At 35.8% G+C, this 14,017-nt stretch overlaps 1 protein-coding gene across 1 annotated transcript; it reads left to right on the top strand.

The window, feature by feature from the left end:
• The first annotated feature begins 1,130 nt into the window (after positions 1–1,130).
• Positions 1,131–13,981, top strand: LOC128160230 (zinc finger protein Xfin-like). The gene is made up of 7 exons (XM_052823527.1): positions 1,131–1,241; positions 6,924–7,113; positions 7,407–7,705; positions 8,178–8,337; positions 8,584–8,663; positions 9,147–9,297; positions 10,195–13,981. The coding sequence occupies exons 2-7, from the start codon at positions 6,930–6,932 to the stop codon at positions 13,836–13,838; spliced, it is 4,518 nt and encodes a 1,505-aa protein (XP_052679487.1). The 5' UTR covers positions 1,131–1,241; positions 6,924–6,929; the 3' UTR covers positions 13,839–13,981.
• Positions 13,982–14,017: the final 36 nt, after the last annotated feature.

Genomic DNA, 14,017 nt, shown 5'->3' with positions numbered 1-14,017 from the left:
CTAATATCAATTGGGAGATTGGGGGGGGGGGGGGGGGGGGTAAGCATGAAAAACTACCCGATTTGGGATCTGACGAATACGTGGATTATAGAGCGACATTAGTATATTAACTTGGGATGAGTGTTGCAGAATGGATGACCAAAGTCTTAATTCTTTTAAAACTCAACTTTATCACATGATAGATGACACAAGTGTTTACATTTACATGTTATTCCACTCAGCAATATATATTTTTTAATATAGTAATATCCGAAGGAGTAATCAAGACTATCAAGACAATTGTATAAAAGAATTCAATATTTGATCCCAACTGTACTCATTCGAATGGCACTTGACACATGTATGCAGAATTTGAGTGAAACATTTGTTACTGGGTCGCGGACCCTCACACTACCTCGAACTATGTATACATAGCCATGGCATAAATATACTGAAAAATTACGTACATATTAGACATAAAGATAGATTCCCTGGAAAACTCAAACTATTTCAAGTCAAGTACTTCGTCTTTATATTGAACAGTTGAAAGAAAAGGCTTCCACTCTAAACTGATTTACGTTTTCGAAATGAGGAAAAATCTAAGGTTTTTTTCCTTTTGAAAACATGTAGAAGTCAAAAGGGCGGAACTACCCTTCTGTAAAAAAGAGCCATGGACTCGCCAGATTGCAGAAGTATTCTTTTTATTTATGTCTCTGGTGCTATAATGGGTCTGATTTAAAAAAAAAACAAACAAACAAAAACAACAACAAAAACAACAACAAAAAACCAGAGACATATTTATGTCGCTGAAAAAAAAAGTTGATAGGTACATGTATTTAGATCAGAAATATGTCAAAAAAGGATATTTTAATGAAAAAATTAGTAAAGTTCCGAGGGTCTAACAGTTTTACTCGGGAGTGAGGGATGGAAAAAGAGGGGGGGGGGGTTAAAGCATGCATTGTTATTTCAAATCTTTTGGCTAGAATGACGAACAATTTTTTTTTAGAATTGGTCAGTTTGTAAATTCCAGATTAAACAATAATTATAAAGAAAAATTTAAAAAATATTTAGCCAACGTGCGCCACACAAAAATATTTGGTCTGCTCGTCTATTCCGGATTAAAACGGATTTGCTATTTGTTTCGTATTTTAGAAAAACCGGAAAAGCTAAAATCTGCCATCCGGGTCGCAGCATTTAAAAAGAATATGAATACAAACAGAGGACACGGTTTATTGTAATTAGACGAAAGTGTTCGATCATTTGTAAGTATAGAAATGTTATAGATCGCAATATTTTTTTCTTTTCTTTGAGGAAGTTAAAAACATTTATATAGAATGCGTATCGATTCACGTTTTCCATCTTAATCCGAGTCCGCCATTTTTTCCTCAGATTTGCCCAAGCGTAATGTCCACTTCTGTCAGATAAATCTTAAGATATGTCGACTCTGTAATGCTTAGACGACAACAGTAATGTAGTTCATTATTGTATTCTACGGTATTTATGTTAAACAAGTGTTAGAGGTACATATCGGACAAATTTGAATTTGGGAGACTCGGTTTCAAAACGATAAAAAATATTGATGGAAAAAATCGCACTTCAGTTCTCCGAATTCCAATATATCGTCGTCAGCAGTACGCATACCTTAACTGTGTGTGTCTTTTACTAGATTGTCGTATATTTAAGCACCTCATGTATGCTGGTTTGAATAAAACCAGCTGATTACTCTGCAAGTTTGAGTAGGGACTAATTAACATTTCTTGGCTCCTTAATTTAACCCCCCCCCCCCCACTGAATAGTTGAATGCTGGAGAAAACGTACCCAAGAGAAAACGTACCCAGGAGAAAACGTACCCATTTTCTAGGGTACGAATTCTCCAAGAGAAAACGTACCTTGTGAAAGTTTGTTGGAGAAAACGTACCCTGTAAAATTTATAAATAACACTTTTAATGAATATTCGGGGATGCAATAAAACTTGTTGCTTTTGTTTTTATATACTGTACATAATCATGTACATTGATTAATTAGACAATGGTTGTGTTATATACAAATAATGCACAGACATTGCCTGAGCAGTTTAAATTAAGCCATCAATATAAATGAAATCGATAAAAAATAATTAATCGACATTATAGTTTTGTTTGCTGTATAACTTGGAGAACTTAATTATGAGTATCTCAAATTTCGATAGTGCGTTTTTTGTTTTTTTGATAATTATAAGTTATCAATATGAATAGTTTTTCTTTTCATTGCTAAAATGTCCCTAAAATTGACCAAACTTTGAAAGTTTTAAATGTCAAATAGCATTGAAATTACTAATACTTAAAGCAGAAAACTTATTACAAACAAGGCAAATTTATATACTATTTAAAAATCATTTATGAAATAAAGTCATAAATTTTGAACTCAAATCATGTCCAAGCCTTTTCAATATTCAATCGATACAAATAAAAGTAAGGGATCTATATAACTTTAAAAATATTATTTTTAAGATTTATATATATTCCTCCATATTTATGCAATGAATTAGTATTTAAAACTAATTGACATGTCCAAATCCTTTAAATATTCAACCAATAAATATAAAAGATTACTATTCTTTAATTCATATACCTATCAAATTCATATATTCATCCATATTCATGCAGTAAAATAGTATTTATAACTATTTAAAATTATGTCTATAATTTTTAGGGTACGTGTTCTCCAGGAGAAAACGTACCTGGGTACGTTCTCTCTTGGAGAAAACATACCCTAGGAAATGGGTACGTTTTCTCCTTGGTACGTTTTCTCTTGGGTACGTTTTCTCCTGATACCCCCCCCCCCCCACCCCCCACCCAACAAAAAAAAAGGGAAATCTAAAGTAATGTACCGTCTTGTGTTTCCGATAGCCTATTTCGGTTGCACGAATTTACCCCAAAATGACGTCATTTTTAGCTCACCGAGACGAAGTCAGGGGGAGCTTATGCTATACCCTCGGCGTCGGCTTCCGGACCTCGTTAAAGTTTTTGTTGCAGGTCCTGTATCTAAGCTATTACTTGTCCTATCTTCACCAAACTTGCATGGATGATGCATCTGGACCTACTTATGGACTTGAAAGACTTGGATGCTGAATCTGAGTCCTAAATTTCAGATGCTGGAGGAGGTTAAGGTTGTTGGACCAGGTTAAAGTTTTTGTTGCAGGTGCCCTTTGATAGCAATATCTAAGTTACTGCAGGTCCGTACTTCACCAAACTTGCATGGATGGTGTGTCTTATGATACTTATGCACCAAACAGGCTTGAGTGCTGAATCTGAGCTATAGGTTTCGAATGCTGGAGGAGGTTAAGGTTTTTGGAGGTGGTTAAAGTTTTTGTTGCAGGTGCCCTTTGATAGCAATAACTAAGTTGCTGCAGGTCCGTACTTAACCAAACTTGCATGGATGGTGTGTCTTATGATACTGATGCACCAGACAGGCTTGAGTGCTGAATCTGAGCTGTAGGTTTCGGATGCTGGAGGAGGTAAAGGCTTTTAGAGATGGTTAAAGTTTTTGTTGCAGGTGCCCTCTGATGATTATATCATAGTTACTGCTGGTCCGTACTTCACCAGACTTCCATGGATGGTGTGTCTTATGATACTGATGCACCTGACAGGCTTGAATGCTGAATCTGAGCCATACGTTTCGGATGCTGAAGGAGGTTAAGGTTTTTAGAGCTGGTTAAAGTTTTTGAAACAGGTGCCCTCTGATGATTATATCTTAGTTATTACTTGTCCTAATTTCACCAGACTTCCATGGATGGTGCGTCTTATGATACTGATGCACCTGACAGGTTTGAATGCTGAGTCTGAGCCATAGGTTTCAGATGCTGGATATGGTTAAGTTTTTTGGAACAGGTCACATGTTTAATTGATGATAGTACTTTTTCAAACTTGCATAGTTGATTAAACTGTTGTATGAATGAATCACAGAGGAAGCTTCAGATGCAGAGCTTGATCTCCATTATCAAGGATGCTAAAAAATATATCTTAGTTATTACAGGTCCTAACTTCACCAAACTTGAATGGATGGTGTGTCTTATGATACAGATGCACCTGACAGGCATGGATGTTGAATCTGAGCCATAGGTTGCGGATGCTGGAGCAGGTTAAGGTTTTAATTGCTAGTGCCTTCTGATGATGATATCTTAGTTATTACTGGTCTGAACTTCACCAAACTTGCATGGAGATGCGTCTTATGTATACTGATGCACCTGACAGGCTTGAATGCTGAATCTGAGCCATAGGTTTCGGATGCTGGATGAGGTTTAGTTTTTTTGGAACAGGTCACATGTTTTATAGATGATAGCTTGCATAGTTGATTTAACTATATTATAAATGAAACGCAGAGGTTGCTTCAGATGCAGAGCCTGATCTCCATTATCAAGTATGCTAAAGAAATCTCCTACCTCACTCAAACCTGCTCGATAGATAGATGTATTTGTTGATAAATGATATAACATGATTCCTATGATATAGTATTGTATGATATGAAACAGTATTGTTTGATATGATATCATATGTTATATTATAAAAAGTTATACGATACAATATGATATTGTGTCAATTTTTTTTTATATTTTATGATTTGATATTGTATCATGATATTGCTATGTATAGTATTGTATATTATGATACAATATTGTATAATATTATATTGTTTTTTTAATTTATTATTTTATCACATGATACAATTACATAAGATATTGCAAAATATTATATTGTATCCTATGATACAATATTGTATATTCTATGATATTGTATCATACAATATTGTATAATATTATATTGGTTTCTGTAATATAGAATAATATCACATGAAATTGTATAATATGATACTGTTATATTATATAATATCGTATCATACGATATTATTTAATATGATATTGTTTTATAATATGATATATTATCACATCACATGAAATTGTATTGTATGATATTGTAAAATATATTATTGTATCATATGATACAATATGTATAATATAATATTGTATTATATAATATTTTACTTTATCATATAAAATTGTATCATTTGATATGATACAATGTTGTATCAAATAATATTGTACAGTGCATCATATGGTACAATATCATATTATGTATCAAAAATGATACAGTATCATACAATATCATACTATATTATACAATATAATATCATAAGTTTCAATGTTATGATGTATTATGTAATATGATATTGTAATATAATACTATATTGTTTTATATTTTATGATATTGTATTATTTGATCAGATACAATAATGTATAACACAATACAATGTCATATCATACGTTACAATATCATATCTCATCATTGATTATTATAGTATTTTATTGAATTATATGATATATGTTGTAAATATGATAGGATGCAATATTTAATTTTATATTATTGTATTGATTAACATATGAACATATGATTAGCATACAATTTTTTAACAGATGATATACGATATTGTGTCAAAACAGAATCCATGAATATCCAAGATCATGAAGTATGATTTTCATTTAATATGATAAAGGTGGTCTCATAGAGGTGAAGTCTCATAAGGGTGATGTCTCGTCTCGGTGAGCTTTGTAATCTGTGATTACCTATGTTTTTAATTCCTTACAACACTGGACTTGCGTAATCTCCTTCCGTCTTTATACATCTATAACACACAAGTTATATGCTGCATGCAAAAGTTTAAATCACACGATTACTCAAGAGACTAATAAAAAGCTATCTTTTTCACTATTACTTTTGTGACAGTAATCAAAATTGCCTAAAATCTTAACTATAATATCACAATATCAAAATTTACTAATTGTGTGGTAAAATATACCTGTGATGATGTATTTTTATACTAAAATTATATCATAACTTTGTACCACTTTTCTTAGAATCGAAGCTGAAAAGCGCTTTAAATTAAGCCTCTTTTAAAATAAAAACATAATTAATAATCATACAAATAATGGTATTGTATTATGTTTACGTGATAAAATGTAGTTATGGGGTAAATTAAAAAACTGATCGAATTATAAAGGTTGAAATAAAAGCTTTAAAGACTATTCAAAATATTAATAGATATAATATTCGTAAGGTTGTGTTTCTTTTGTTTCAAGTATTATTGAAGAAATTGCTGATGAATCATGCTATCGGAATCATATGGTGCTCATTTTCACTGGTCAAATGTGGCATTAAGTTTATTTATACCTAGAAACTATGTATGATGACGTTTTTTTCTTTGATTCAGTATCGGCGGTTTTTGATTCTATGTCTGAGGTTTAAAATAGTTTCAAATTGTTGACTATAGAGACAACCATGAGAGGCAATGTTAAGTATTATATATATAGACTATCGGAAACCCATGACGCCAGGATTACATACATGTACTGGTATGTACATTATTGCAGCTAGGTACATCAACCATGCAGTGACTGTCCAGCTGTTAATCAATTCTTAAATTACATCTATCAGATGTACATGTATATTTATTGTATTACATGTATATACACTCAACAAATTGCTCAATGTACATTTATCAGAACATGTATCTAAAAATGGTTGACAAGTTTTAAATTTGTGCACCCATAGTGGGTGTTTAAAAGAAATTTAGACTACCGGTAAATACTGGTAAAAAAAAAAGAATATTGAAGTATATTTTAAAAAAATTGACTACTGTAACTGAAATCAGTACAATCATAACTGGGACTGCTCTATTCATTAATTTAGTAGAGTTTATTTTATTTTTTAAATATAGATCAACCCCTTATTTGGTATCATGTTAAATCTCACCTAGCATATGATTTAATCTCAACTTATGGCAGCTGTACTGTCTGTACATAATATTCATATTATTTTCTTTATATCAACCAATACATTGTTGTAAAATAAATATACGCAAACTATTCCTTCTTGTAAATGATATGTTAAGTATGGATATTATTTTTTCAGATTTCCATGGCAACCACAAACAGCAGAAGGAGTTCAAGAACTCCCAAACCAAACCAGAAATATTCCACTTACATCAAAGGCAAGGTCAACAGGTCAGGAGATGCAGATTCAGAGGGTGAAAGTTCAACTGCGGAAGGGGTTGGAGAAACTGAACACTCCCCAAAATCATCACCGGTCAAAACAGACAGTGGTAAATGATGTATTCAAATTCTGTTAATGAAACTGAAAATCAAAATGCACTTTCTGATTTTTCAATTTATTCAATGCCTTTTTTGTATCATATATTATAAACATGTACTGCAAGATACATATCTGAAGAAAAATGAAGAGATTTTATACTTCTTTATTTAAAGAAAGAATTTTAAATAGGCATTGAAAAAAGAGCATTAAAACTATTTAAAAGAAATTGATGTCCAGTTGCTGAAAATAGATTACTGCAATTTTTGGCAGTTCAATTAATTGGTTATAAATTTTCTTTCCCAGACAATTTAACAGATGGAGAGATGAAAAGAAAGAGAGGCAGGCCTAGAAAATTCCCACTATCAGAGAGTGCCTCCAACATTGGATCCACCAAAGGGAAGCAAGCAGGTAGTGATAAAAATTTTGGATCCTCCGCAAACAACACATCCAAAACAGAGACTCCTCAAAGAGTTCCGAAGAAGAGAGGGAGAAAAAGAAAAGTGAAAGTAGACTCAGACGAATATGAAACAGAGCAGGAAGACAGCAATAACCATGAAAAGAGTCGGGTCTGGGAGTTGGTTCAACCTCAGTTTCTTACCTTGGTAATTCAGTTCTTGAGTTTAGTTCTTTAGCATTTAAGTACTTGCAATTTAATGGTTTTTAATTTCGAAATATCTCTGCCTTGGGTACAACATCAGTTTTGTATATTGCAATAAAGTTACAATTTTTTAAGAAGTTATAAAATAGAAAAACAGTTATTAAATTTTGAGAATGAAAAACACACTACTGTGGTTTCATTAATTTTCGTTGGTATCAATTTTCGTGGATTTTCTGAAAACCACGGTTTCAAGGATACGTAATTTCGTGGCCAATGATCTTATCAATACAAAATGTTAGTTCAAATTGAACTTCAATGAACATTTAATTTCGTGGATCAACTTAACAACGAAATCCACGAAAATTGGTATTCAACGAATATTGATGAAACCACAGTATACCACACATGAACATACAAACTTGTTCAGAGAGAGAGAGAGAGAGGTGACTTGTGACATATTTCTGTCTGTGTTACAGATGAACATATTGAAGGAGGCGGGTATAGAGGTCCTACTGATGACAAACTGGCTGAGAGGGTTCACCTTCCAGTACAACGGCTCAGAGAAAGGGATCAAGTTCATCGAGGAGAGAGTGGGCTTTACAGACGACTTCCTGCAGCAAGTCTTAAACGATAGAGGTAAGGACATCGGTTCATTTAAGAAAAATGCTGAATTAATTGCATTTTGGGAGGGAATGTTATAAAAAATTATGTATCAAATAAATTTCAATAAAGATGTTGACACATCTGAATTTTCAAGAAAGATATCAACAATATAACTTTTAATTTGGAAAAAAACCATCTTAACTGTTCCTATAAAAGAAGTCCATGTATTATGGAATGCATAGTAAAATTGTAACAGGCATCTGTTTGATGGAATTACAGGGGAAATGTTAAGAGAATCTCAGAAGGGAGAGCACTCAAGATTCATCTGGAAAATTGTAGAAAAACAGCTACAGAGTCTGGTATGTATGCATGATGATTTAATATATTTTAAAATCTGTTACTTTGTCATTCTCATAAAATACCGTACAGTGTATATTAATATTTACTTGGAAAAAAAGTAAGAGTTTAATAAGAATATAAGTACATGTATGAAATGGATATTATATGCCGAAAACAGTTCTGTATGAAAAAATATCAGAGGGTTTCATGGCCCATTATATATGTACTTAAAACACAGCCATTGAATATCATTGTTGATTCCTGAGACAGTCCAATTTTGAAGGATATCAGTTCTGTAACCACTGGTAACGGTCTGATATTAAGAAGATCACTAATATCTGACTGTCACAGGTAAAGTTTTAGACTGCTTGAACACAGGAATGACATCACTGTAGTGTTTTAATAAGTATACCTCAAATACATTCAACTGAAATTCACTCATATTTTATATAGATATATATATATAATTATGAATAAACAAGCATCTTCCTGCTTCACTTCAGGTGACGGAGCTTGCCACGGCAGGAATGGAGAGCTTGATCCTCACTTCCGTGATGGGACTTGAGGACTACGGATTTTCCGGATCAGAAAAGGGACTCCAGTTCCTGGGCGATAGAAATGAACTGAAGAACCTGTTTGTGGCCTATTGCTCAGGTATATTACATGTAGTTGAATAAGAAAAACCAGTTTTTTTTCCAATTGTCATTTATAGGGGAAGGTAAGTACCGTAAAGTGACATGTATATCACACTTTTTTTTCAGCAAATTTTATCAAAAGTAGGGGGGGGAGTGTTATACAAAAGAATTTATGCATATGTAAAGAACTATATGCAGTATTTTGCATTTCTTGCCCCAAAATTAAGGCTGAAGATAGTTGAAATCATATTGAAAATTACTACTGGTATGTAAAAGGTTGAAATCATATTGAAAAAAAAGTATGGAAAAGGTTATTACCCCAGTGATGTCATAATGTAGAAATGATATCATGAAGATGGTATTATTTTGATAAATTATTGTTTTTGTGCTAAAAATTGGGATTTTTGTTGTTGTTTTTTTTTTAGACTGAGAGGCTTGCTCAAGTACTAATTTTAACTATGATGTGTATAAATATATGAACAAAAACATGTAAACACAGACCTTGATGTGATCTGTGTATATAAAAGCATAATAAGAAGGAAAAATGACAATATTTCATTTGTTTGCAAAATTGAAGGAATTGCCCATTTTTAGTGATTTCATAGATGAACAGTTGTTGGACAATGATGACTAATATCAATATTGTTGTGATAGACATCCTCTGTATAATGTTTAATGAAGATGTGATTTTGATAAGATACTAAATGTATTTAAAAATTGGTTAAGAGGTAGACATTTAACCATATCAAATGTAGTCCTTTAATACTTAAGGTAGTGTCATATTCATCCATGTTTTCTATATGAATTTTACATTTATTAAGGAAAATTAATTCATTGTAGTTTTTAGATAAAAAATACATATTTTTACCATTTTTATTATGTAAGTCCCACATTTTCTGAAATTTTTATTTTTCAGATCAGGAAATTCCAAATGCCAAGTTCCAGCAGAAGTCTGTCTTCATGGACTGGTACCAGTGTTTTGGTGGAGAACCTTACGAGGAGGAATTCTACGAATCCCAGAACCAGGAATCCCCTAGCACAACCAGTAACAGCAAACCGGATACCAAGAAAAGAAAGATGGAGGCACCCCTCATCATTACTCCAGAAACAGAGAAAAACCCAGTGTGTCCTGTATGTATGAAAAGGTTCAAAACTGTAGAAGTTCTGAAGAGCCACTACCTTGTTCATTGTAAGACAAAGGAGTTTGAGTGTGAGACCTGTAAACTGGTTTTCCAAGAGAAAATGGAATTCAGTAACCACTTGGTGGAGGCACATGGTGGTAGTGGTGGTGGTGGAGATACCACTTTGGAGGTGGGAAGTGGTATTGCAGATGGGGATGGTATTGTTGGGGTGACTTCCGAAGTGAATAAAGATGGAGAAATAACTCTTTCGGTTGTTTCTGGAAATGACTTCCTAGCAGACATTCAGGGTATAACTTTTGACAATGGGACACAGGTGGATGAGTCTGATCTACCAGATGAATTGGGTACGGATAGTGTGGAACAGGCTGTTCAGACGCTAAAAGATATAGCCGATTCGGTGGAGGTAAAAAAGGAGGTCACTGAAGATTACGACGAAGATGACTACCGAGAGGATTTGGAGGACGGTAGGATCAGATGCAACCTGTGTGAGAAAACCATGAAAAATGAACTGATGTTCAAAAAGCATGTGGAACACCATGATGCCAGAAAGGATATAGAGTGTAGAGTGGAGGGATGTCATAAGAAGTTTAAACGATCCTGGGACATGGAGTACCACATGGTCACCATCCACGGCTACGTGAAGATAGCCGCCGGAAACATCGTACGCCCGGAAGATGTGCCACCGGGCACAAAGCTGAAGAAAGTGAAACGGAAGAAGAAGAAGGGAGTTCCTGATTCTGACGATGAAGAGGAGTATAATCCGATCAAAGCCCTGAAGGGAACTGAATGTCCCAGATGTGGAATGAAATTCAAGACACTGGCCATTCTTAAGAGACATTATGAAATTCACATTGGTGAGAAGAGCTTCATCTGTGAGGTATGTTCAAAGAATTTCCTTAGAAAGTACGATATGCACATACATCAGATGAAATGTCATGGTTATAAGAGAATAGGGAAAGGGAAAGTAGGACCTCCAGAAAATGAAAATAAACCAGATCACTTTGATGTTACTATGTTTGGAGATAGGACTCATTCCTCAGGGATAAAGAAGACACCTTTACACTGTGATTTCTGCGATGATGTGTCGTTGAATTTAACTAAGAAGGTGGCACATTTAGAGGAGTGCCACTCTGCAATGAACCCCTTCAGATGTCCGAATTGTGAGTTGACTTTTCCACTGAAGAGAAAGATGAAGGTCCATTGGTACACCAACCATGCAGAAAGGAAGCATAAATGTAGCCAGTGCGATAAAACTTTCCTGTTCAAGTTTCATTTACGAGACCATGAACAGATGTTTCACAACGAAAACGGGTTTCTGTGTACTCTGTGTGGCAAGAGCTTCCATCTTCTGAAGTATTTGAAGAAGCATGAACAGAGGCATGAGGAGGACCTAGCCATTGGCATCGATCCAAACGCGCCAAAAGTTTACCAGTGTCAGTACTGCAACGAAATCTTAACGGGAATCACCGCCTATCAAAATCACATGAAGCAGCACCCAGATGTGGAGGACCGGAAGTTTGAATGCGAGGTCTGCCACAAGAGGTTCTTCCAACAGGGCCACCTGAAGCGCCACATGTACGTGCACGTGGAGGAACGGAACCATGACTGCCAGTTCTGTGAAAAGAAGTACAAGGATCCAGAGACGCTAAAGAAACACATGATCGCCTTCCATAACGTGAAGGAGATGAAGCGAAAGACGTACCGCTGCGAGGAATGTGACAAAGGATTCCTCAGCCTCGGTCACCTCAGCAGACACATGTTGGGACACACGGGCGAAAAGCCGTTCGCCTGTGACATCTGTGACAAGAGATTCACCGAAAAGGCGGGAAAACTTAATCACGAGAGAATCCACAGTGGAGAGAGACCGTTCGTGTGTAAGGTCTGCGGGAAGGGGTTCGTCCAGGCCACGCATCTTCGTCGCCACATGTTTCTTCACTCACAAGTCCGTAACTACGTGTGCGGAATCTGTAAGAAGCGCTATTACCAGAACGAAGACCTAAAACAACACATGCTCACCCATTTGAATAAGAAGTCCTTCAAGTGCAACATGTGTGATAAGTCTTATTATCAGTTGGGCAGCTTAAACCAGCATATGCGATGTCATACGGGCAAGAAGCCATTCCAGTGCAGCATTTGTAAAGCATGCTTCTCCCAGAAAATTGCAATGATCGTGCACATGCGCAAGCACACCGGAGAGAAGCCTTTCAAATGTGAGACTTGCGGAAAGTGTTTTATTAGCAAGCGAATGTGCAAGGAACATATGAGATCGCACGAACAGAAATATATTGCATTTACTTGCTTCAAATGCGAGAGAGAATTCCCCACTGAGCAAGAACTCAAAGATCACGTGACTATCAAACACCCCACGGAAAAATTAGAACAAGTTGTGAAAGTAGTGGTGGTGGATAACCCGGGGGCGAGAGCCGAAATCGCCCCGGAGGCGGACAAGGACGATGACGATGATGACGGGGTTTTGAATACTTGTGATATCTGTATGATGAGTTTCCCAGACGCCGAATCCTTGGAAAAACACACCATCGAAGACCACAAAAGCGAGAACGAAAACGTGTGCGAACTCTGCCTGGGAACGTACGAAAACCAGGAGCAGTTTGCCGACCACCTGGTGAAGGAGCACGGACTGATTGAGGTGGAGGACGGGTACTTCGTGCAGCTACAGGCCGTGCCTACAGAGGAAATCTCCGTCGACAGCCCCTCCAAGTACCTTAACACCAAACATATCACCGAGGACGAAATCCATGCGGAAATCGACGGCAAACATATCATAATTCAGAATATAAATGGTCTTATGAACATTAACCAAAACGCACAGAATCAAAGTGCCGTACACACGCCAGTAGTTTCTCCTATGAAGAAAACTGGTAATACTCAGCTAACTCCGAAAAAAATGACGACAATTCAAGAAAAAGACGGATCAATTTTACATATTGTTTCGCCAATGTTCGAAGTTCCCGCCACTCAACCCGAGGGACCAATTCTTGCAGAATTCCCCTCACAGATTGAAAACGCCACTGAATTCCGCCTCATTGATGCGTCACAAACAATTGATGCGAACACCGGTGACCAAGTTGTGATAGCAACCACGGATGGCGGAAAAACGTATTTCACACTGCCTCCTGGAACGCAGACGACAGATAACCTGCCCAACGAAACTCCAGACGACATCTTGCAGCAAATCACGGAGGAAGTCATCTCCACGCAAGATTTCCAACCGGAAGTTGAGAACGAGGGCGTTGAAACCACCGTGTCCGAAATTGCATTTGATCAAGATGGCGGCATTTCTGAGACAACAGCAGCCAACTTGGCAGCCATGTATGGAACAGATCGCATCATTTACCAGGAAGAGAGGACGGACGGAACAGAAGTTGTCCACGTGTATGCAGTGGTGTCAGACTCTTAACTAAGTGATAAATTAGTCCCGTGTGCCTAGCAACCACTAATTGTGTGTTCAATAATTACGAAGTTTGTCTTGTTTGTTATTTATTTTCATCACCAAATGAAACGTTTGTTGTTTGTTGAACGATTAAAAAGAAACAATTGTTACACGTGTGTTGTTGGTTTATAGCTCACCTGAGCTGA

Source organism: Crassostrea angulata, chromosome 8 (assembly GCF_025612915.1).
Source record: "Crassostrea angulata isolate pt1a10 chromosome 8, ASM2561291v2, whole genome shotgun sequence".
In the NCBI taxonomy this organism is placed as follows: domain Eukaryota; kingdom Metazoa; phylum Mollusca; class Bivalvia; order Ostreida; family Ostreidae; genus Magallana; species Magallana angulata.
Note: the sequence above shows the minus strand (reverse complement) of the source record. Positions and strands in the feature narration are given on the sequence as shown.

What these genes read in the sequence shown, in the direction of transcription:
- LOC128160230 (XM_052823527.1), top strand. Translation starts at nt 6,930, where the DNA reads ATGGCAACCACAAACAGCAGAAGGAGTTCAAGAACTCCCAAACCAAAC. An exon ending in GCAAGTCTTAAACGATAGAG is followed by an intron (nt 8,338 to 8,583) that starts GTAAGGACATCG and finishes ATGGAATTACAG; the next exon opens with GGGAAATGTTAAGAGAATCT. An exon ending in AAAAACAGCTACAGAGTCTG is followed by an intron (nt 8,664 to 9,146) that starts GTATGTATGCAT and finishes GCTTCACTTCAG; the next exon opens with GTGACGGAGCTTGCCACGGC.